We start from the raw sequence: 7,384 nt of genomic DNA on the forward strand, positions 1-7,384 counted from the left end.
TAGCTTGTTAACATATCCTATTTGTTTTTTTGTTTTTTTAAAGTACAGATGTTTATGTACCTATGTTACCAATATGTTTAGTAGTGTTTCCATAGTTTAGTAGTTTGTTTAATGTTTTATAGGGTTTGTTTTTCAGTGTTGGAAAATTTAGCTGCTTGTTAACAATCCAGTCAGCATGTTAGCTAACCTAGCTAACTAGCCAGTTAGCTAATTTTTTCTGCTCACAGCATGTGAAGAAGTGGATTAGTAAAGAAACTGTGTGAACTGAGCTGCTTTTGAAAGAATATTTAAATAATTAACCCATATCTGACAGAAAATATGTAAAAATTCAAACGTTAAATATGTAAGGACAGTTTTTTTTATTAAAAATTATGTATATGTCAAGTCATATCTGTAATATCACATTCACAATACAGTCACAAATGTGGCTTTTCTGACAGGATTAGCAACTTTAGCTAACTAACATATTTGTTTTTTGTAGCTTGGTAAAGTTTTTTTTTTAAGGTTTTTGTCAATAGCAATGTATTAGCTAACTATATTAACCTATGTGTTCTGTATTGTTTTCGGTAGTTTAGTCTTTGTTTTATTGTTTTATTGGTTTCTTTCACTGTGTTGGGTAGTTTGGCCGCTTGCTAACAATCCAGTGAGCAGGTTAGCTAACCTAGCTAACAAGCCAGTTAGCTAGTTTTTCTGCTCACAGAATGTGAGGAAGTAAAAAAACGGTGTGAACTGAGCTGCTTTTGAAAGAATATTTAAGAATTAACCCATATGTGACAGAAAATATGTAAAAATTCAAACGTTAAATATGTAAGGACACAGTTTTTTATTAAAAATTATGTGTAGTTCAAGTCATATCTGTAATATCACATTTGCAATACAGTCACAAGTCATCAAATGTGGCTTTTCTGACAGGATTAGCAACTTTAGCTAACTAACATATTTGGTTTTTGTAGCTTGGTAAAGTTTTTTTCTAAGGTTTTTGTCAATAGCAATGTATTAGCTAACTATATTAACCTATGTGTTCTGTATTGTTTTCGGTAGTTTAGTCTTTGTTTTATTGTTTTATTGGTTTCTTTCACTGTGTTGGGTAGTTTGGCCGCTTGCTAACAATCCAGTGAGCAGGTTAGCTAACCTAGCTAACAAGCCAGTTAGCTAGTTTTTCTGCTCACAGAATGTGAGGAAGTAAAAAAACGGTGTGAACTGAGCTGCTTTTGAAAGAATATTTAAAAATTAACCCATATGTGACAGAAAATATGTAAAAATTCAAACGTTAAATATGTAAGGACACAGTTTTTTATTAAAAATTATGTGTAGTTCAAGTCATATCTGTAATATCACATTCGCAATACAGTCAAAAGTCGTTAAATGTGGCTTTTCTGACAGGATTAGCAACTTTAGCTGACTAACATATTTGTTTTTTGTAGCTTGATATTTCCAAGCTGTTTTTTGTTAGTATCGATGTATTAGCTAACTAAATTAACCTATATTCTCTATTGTTTCAGTAGTTTAGTCTTTGTTTTAACCATATTTGTTTTTTGTAGCTTGGTAAAGTTTTTTTTTTTTAAGGTTTTTGTCAACAGCAGTGTATTAACAAACTATATTAACCTACGTGTTCAGTATTGTTTCCGTAGTTTAGTAGCTGGTTTAATGTTTTATAGGGTTTCTTTTCAGTGTTGGGAATTTTAGCCGCTTGTTAACATTCCAGTCAGCAGGTTAGCTAACCTAGCTAACTAGCCAGTTAGCTAGTTTTTCTGCTCACAGAATGTGAGGAAGTGTTCAGTAAAGAAACGGTGTGAACTGAGCTGCTTTTGAAAGAATATCTAAATAATTAACGCATATCTGACAAAAAATATGTAAAAAGTCAAACATTAAATATGTAAGGACACAATTTTTTATTTAAAATTATGAATATTTCAAGTCATATCGGTAGTATCACATTTGCAATACAGTCACAAGTCATCAGATGTGGCTTTTCTGACAGGATTAGCAACTTTAGCTAACTAACATATTTGGTTTTTGTAGCTTGGTAAAGTTTTTTTTAAGCTTTTTGCCAATAGCAATGTAATGTATTGTCTAACTATATTAACCTATGTGTTCTGTATTGTTTTGGTAGTTTAGTCTTTGTTTTATTGTTGTATTGGTTTATTTCACTGTGTTGTGTAGTTTAGCTGCTTGCTAACAATCCAGTGAGCCAGTTAGCTAACCTAGCTAGCAAGTTAGCCAGTTTTCTGCTCATAGCGCGTGAGGGAATGGATTAATAAAAAATAAATATAAATAAAAATTAATTGTGACCCAGCTTGGGTTTGAAAGAATCACTGATTAATTAACACATCCAACTTAGTTCAACAGGGTTTAAAAGAATGTTTTTTTTTCTTTATTTAAAATACGGTTTATTTAAAATAATATCTATAATATTCGGTTTGCAATATAGTCCATAGCACATTGTTGTCAACATTTTTGGATGTGGCATTTCTGACAGGATTAGCAACACTAGCTTGCTAACGTATTGTTTTTTTTTTTTTAATTATTATTAATAGCAATGTTTTAGCTTACCTCATTATATGGTGTTTCGTTATTTTAGTAACTGATTCAATGTTTTTTTTTTCAACTTGTTCTGTAGGTTACCTGCTTGCTAACAACAGGTTAGCTAACTAGCTAGCTATTTAGCCATTTTTTTATTGCCAGGATAACCGTGAAACGAATAAGGGAGAAAAAAAGGATAAACGGAGCTTGCATTCTGAGAAATCAGCGAATAATAAACACATTGTCGAATGTCGCATTTCAGACAAGTTTTATTCACTGTAAAACATCCAGGAGCGATAATGTACATTTCTGGAAGGATGTCCTAATAAATTTCCTATAAACATCTTTAACAAACACTTAATAAACACATACATTTTATATACATACATATCAGCCAGTAAGTGAAACAGAACAGATAAAAAAGGATTAGAGATGAACAGACAGAGTAGTTTTCAAATACATATAAAAATGTTAAGGTATATTTTCCAAAAGCTGCTGGAAATGTGAGATGATACTACTAAATTCATGTTTATCTGCATTGGAAATATTTCTTTCCATGGTCTTAACAATTCATGTGTGTGCATTTGTACATCTATTTCAGCAGGTTGTCCAAAAACATCTGTACATGTAGTGTATCTCATTATATGAATAGACATATTATATTTTATATAACTAAAAGTTCAATGCAAATGACAGTTAGTATAATTTATTTATTTTATTTTTTTTTTCAGTATAATTTCAAGTCATGACCTGTTAAGTGTAAATCCAATTTTATTAAATAAACCTCCCAATGATTACAGTAATTATAAAAAAGTCAAACTTAAACTGCGCTGTTCCAAATGATGCACAACAGCGTTTTAAAACATTTTTTATAGGTTGTAAAGATAGCAAATGGTATTTTTTTTTATTTGGCCGCACCATGAGTTTCTCTCCTTTTATGGCCGTAGCAGCCAATGACGCAGAGGTATTCTTTGCAGCTTTAGATGGTGCAAGAAATTGATCATTAAGAAAGTCTATATACTTTGCTGACCTTTTAGGCTCTTTACCTATGATTCCGACCCAAATTTGACTCCACCCCCTTCTTGCTGATAGTGCAGCCTTGTGGGACGTGGTGGTCTTCCACCAACCATCCACTACTATTCATCTGTATCATCAGCCACAAATCTCTTCACAGTACGATTATCAAGCTTCACTTTCCATGAAATATCTAATGTTTTCATACCTTGTCCAAAACACTGCACTATTTCATGCTTTTCAGCAGCAGAGAGATCCTTTTTCTTTCCCATATTGCTTGAAACCTGTGGCCTGCTTAATAATATGGAACAATGCATTTTGAGTTTTTTTTTTTTTTGTAAAAAAAACTGTTATCATTGTGAGGTTTATTTAATAAAATTAGATTTATAGTTGGAAATTATACTGACTGTCATTTGTATTGACCATTTAGGAAAATCTAAGACAAATATCACTTGCTTAATAATTTGGAACACAAAGTAACTGATCCCCAAATCTGGTCATTAATCATTTAGTCATATGATACACCACTTTTTAATTAATATATTTACTATTAAATTAATTCATTGTGTAGACATTTGATTCAAAGAATGACAGATATATTTTTGGTGGGATTTTTAATGTACTACAGGAACCTCATTTATAATGTTGAACAGGAGTGATGATCAGTGGAGCTGAGTTTTTACCTCCATCATTGAGACCAGTGTGGAAAAATGGATAGAGTTTCTCAGTGAAAGACTGACCAGTGAAAGAGTAGATATGAGATCTGACCTCAACATCATAGAAGGAGACCAGACCCTCCTCATAATCCACAAACACCCCCACCTTCTGGGGAGCCTGTTTCAACCAGAGGAGGACAGGGTGAAATTCTCCAGCCACATATTTATTCTCATTTATCAGACACACAGCCCAGTATCCATTCTCAGGACGCAGTGTAATATCCCCTTTTCTGTTAGTGGGCTCACTGGTCACTCCTACTATCCACTTTGTCTTCTCTCTGACCTGAACCTCATAGTAAAATCTCCCTGAGGAGAAACCCTCCTGTCCCAGAACACAGGCATGGCGATCAAATCTCAGCGAGTTATCAGCGAGTTTATGTCGCTTGTCTCCATGTTTAACCTGTTTTCCATCATCAGACAGGATGAGATTAGGATGAGCTGTATCAGGATCCAGAGTCACGTCCACTGAGAGAGAAAGTAATAATAAAAATATAATAAAATAATTATTAATTTGTTTTGAACAGTAAAGTTTAATTTTACATTGCATTAAAACTAAATAGAAAAAGAAAACAGGAACAAAACGAATTATTACATGTGTTAAGAATATTTTTGCATCCCCTGTAAAGTTACTTTTTAGAAACAGGGTTTTGTGAAATTTATTTTTCTAAAGAAGGAAGTCAACATACCTGCATACTGCTGTACTTGTTTCAGTTCTGTAAAAGATAATTATATCATCATTTGATGTTAAATGTTACATGTTGATTACACAGGATGGATACAGTCCCCCTCTAATTTATCAAATTTATCAAAGTGTTTTCATCTTTAAATACTCACCAATATTCACAATCTTCTCCATCTCCTCTCTGAGATGTTCCTGAAGCTGAGACAGAGCTCTCCTCAGACTCTCCACACTCAGAGGAGTGTTAACACTGACGTCAGTCCAGTTCTTGGTGTGTGGGGGTCTGCAGAGGGACGGGTAAATCTACAGTACAGCAGGAGAGAGGAGAAACCCCTCAGCATGGGCAGTGCTGTCCTGTGATGGACTGCATTACTATTGAGAAACAGAGGGACTCTGACCTGTAGGAGGTGGAGGTGGTCCTCAGTGTGGGAGATCTGCTCCAGCTCAGTGTCTCTCCTCTTTAGCTCAGTGATTTCCTGCTCCAGCTCTTTAATCAGCTCTTCAGCCTGCCTCTCTGCTGCTTTCTGCTTCTCCTCCATCACCTCCAGCAGCTCAGCCTGGCTTCTCTCAATGCAGCACACCAGAGCCTTGAAGATCTCCACACTGTCTGCTTCCTCCTTCTCTCTGATTTTCTAACAGGAGACAACAATAAGAACAATAACACTGTTTAAAGAGCAGCTTTCATATTTAAAATGAGTTTAAATGCTTTAAAATCTCACTTTATTGAGTTCTACAGAGTGTTTGATCTCCTGGATCTTCTTCAGTCTCTCCTGGATCATCTGCTGAACTTCTGCCTGTGTCTTCTCCAGCTGAGTCTGTGATAAAGAGACACATTATGATCAGTTATTCTTAGGAAAAATAGGAGAATAGTAAAATTAGTGTTAATAATTCTCTGTCTAAACATCTCTCACCTTCTTCTCTCCACTCTCCTCCTCTATAGGAACAGTGCTGTGAGTCCGGTGGTCTCCCTCAGTGCAGAACTGACACACACACGTCTGGTCGTCTCTACAGAACAGCTCCAGGGGTCTCTCATGTTTCTGGCAGATGTAGTCCTCCAGGTTCTCCACAGGATCCATCAGCTTGTGTTTCTTATATTTGGGTGTAGTTTTATGAAGTGATAGATGAGAGTCACAGAAAGAGACGCCACAGTCCAGACAGGACTTTACAGCCTCCAGCTTCTCCTCACTGCAGGCGTCACACTGCACCAATTTACGTTTAGGGGACCGTTTCACTGAAGCTCTCCTGGTCTTCACCTGAACTGACTTCTTGAACTCAGAAGCCAGTCCAGAGATGAAGGTGTTCACACGGAGCTCAGGCCTTCTGGCGTATTCTTCTTTACAGACTGGACACTGGCAGAGCGAGGTGCTGTCCCAGTACTTTCTGAGACAGATCATGCAGAAGTTGTGTCCACATGGAGTAGAGACTGGATTAGTGAACACATCCAGACAGATAGAGCACTGGAGCTGATCTTCACAGAGGAGATAGCTGGAGGAAGCCATGACTGATGGAGGAAACAGAAATGCAAATTTGATTCACTTTCATTACAAATGTGATTGAAAAATTTCATTGCAAACATCTCTTGCACTTTTACAGGTGGGTTTAGTTGCAGCATTAAGCTAATTCACTGTTAAGCCTCATCTGGAATGATGGAGCAACATCCAATAATTTTGGGTGGCTTGGGAGTTGGGTTTTTGGTTCCCCTGACTTCTCTAATGCTTTTCTCAATGAATGCAATCAGCTTCTCATAGCAGTGCTCCAAAATCTACCAACAAGCTATCCCTGGACAGTAGAGACTGTTACTACAACAGTTGCAGGTTACAGTGGTGATGTGGACTTTGTACTTTTAGTGTACTATATTACATAACACCACCTGTTCAATCATTTCAAGACTTTATTATAATTTTGCAGCCTGTATTTGCCGTGTTTACTGTAGTTTCTGATTAATAGTACAGGATAGAAATATGTGAATAGAAATTAAAGCTACACAGAATATACAGAAGCTGATGAGAGAAATGTAGTAAACAGGAAGAGTCAGCTGTAAGACTGCAGGAAAGAGAACTCAAATCCATTAATAAATTCACCTTTATGTACCTGTTTTCCACCTTTCTTCTTCTACAGTGTTTGCCTGCAGTGCTGTTCGTTCTTCTGAGAAGATCTGGAGAAGCTTCAAACTGTAGTTTATGAGTTTCTGCTCTGTACTTTCGTTTCTCCACAGTGACCTCATGAGTCCACGCCCCCAGTACAGTATGATGACAGTTTGTGGCACTTGCAGGATTTAGCCACCAGGTGGAGGAATGTGAGTAAATAATGTCCTTCTGTACATTTGTTTTCTGCACGTGTCCAACATTTCACTAATTCAGGCACACCATTATGTCTTACCCTTAACTCTGCTGTTCTGTGCAACTGTATGGAAGAGCTGTGATTTTCACATATCAGACTTAACTGTGTTTAA

The 7,384-nt window shown here is 36.0% G+C and overlaps 1 protein-coding gene across 1 annotated transcript; it reads right to left on the reverse strand.

Annotated features, from left to right (window-relative positions):
- Window positions 1-3,242: 3,242 nt before the first annotated feature.
- Window positions 3,243-7,165, reverse strand: LOC125803761 (E3 ubiquitin-protein ligase TRIM39-like). The gene is made up of 7 exons (XM_049481938.1): window positions 7,024-7,165; window positions 5,844-6,433; window positions 5,652-5,747; window positions 5,331-5,564; window positions 5,088-5,235; window positions 4,940-4,966; window positions 3,243-4,718 (listed from the first exon to the last, which is right to left on the reverse strand). The coding sequence occupies exons 1-7, from the start codon at window positions 7,154-7,156 to the stop codon at window positions 4,171-4,173; spliced, it is 1,776 nt and encodes a 591-aa protein (XP_049337895.1). The 5' UTR covers window positions 7,157-7,165; the 3' UTR covers window positions 3,243-4,170.
- Between the last annotated feature and the right edge of the window lie 219 nt (window positions 7,166-7,384).

Source organism: Astyanax mexicanus, chromosome 8 (assembly GCF_023375975.1).
Source record: "Astyanax mexicanus isolate ESR-SI-001 chromosome 8, AstMex3_surface, whole genome shotgun sequence".
NCBI lineage: Eukaryota > Metazoa > Chordata > Actinopteri > Characiformes > Acestrorhamphidae > Astyanax > Astyanax mexicanus.

Bases quoted from the DNA above. Each gene is read 5' to 3' on its own strand.
- LOC125803761 (XM_049481938.1), bottom strand. From the start codon at position 7,156: ATGAGGTCACTGTGGAGAAACGAAAGTACAGAGCAGAAACTCATAAAC. The intron at 6,434-7,023 runs GTACATAAAGGT...TTCCTCCATCAG, and splicing joins AGAAGAAAGGTGGAAAACAG to TCATGGCTTCCTCCAGCTAT. The intron at 5,565-5,651 runs GTGAGATTTTAA...GTCTCCTGTTAG, and splicing joins ACTCTGTAGAACTCAATAAA to AAAATCAGAGAGAAGGAGGA.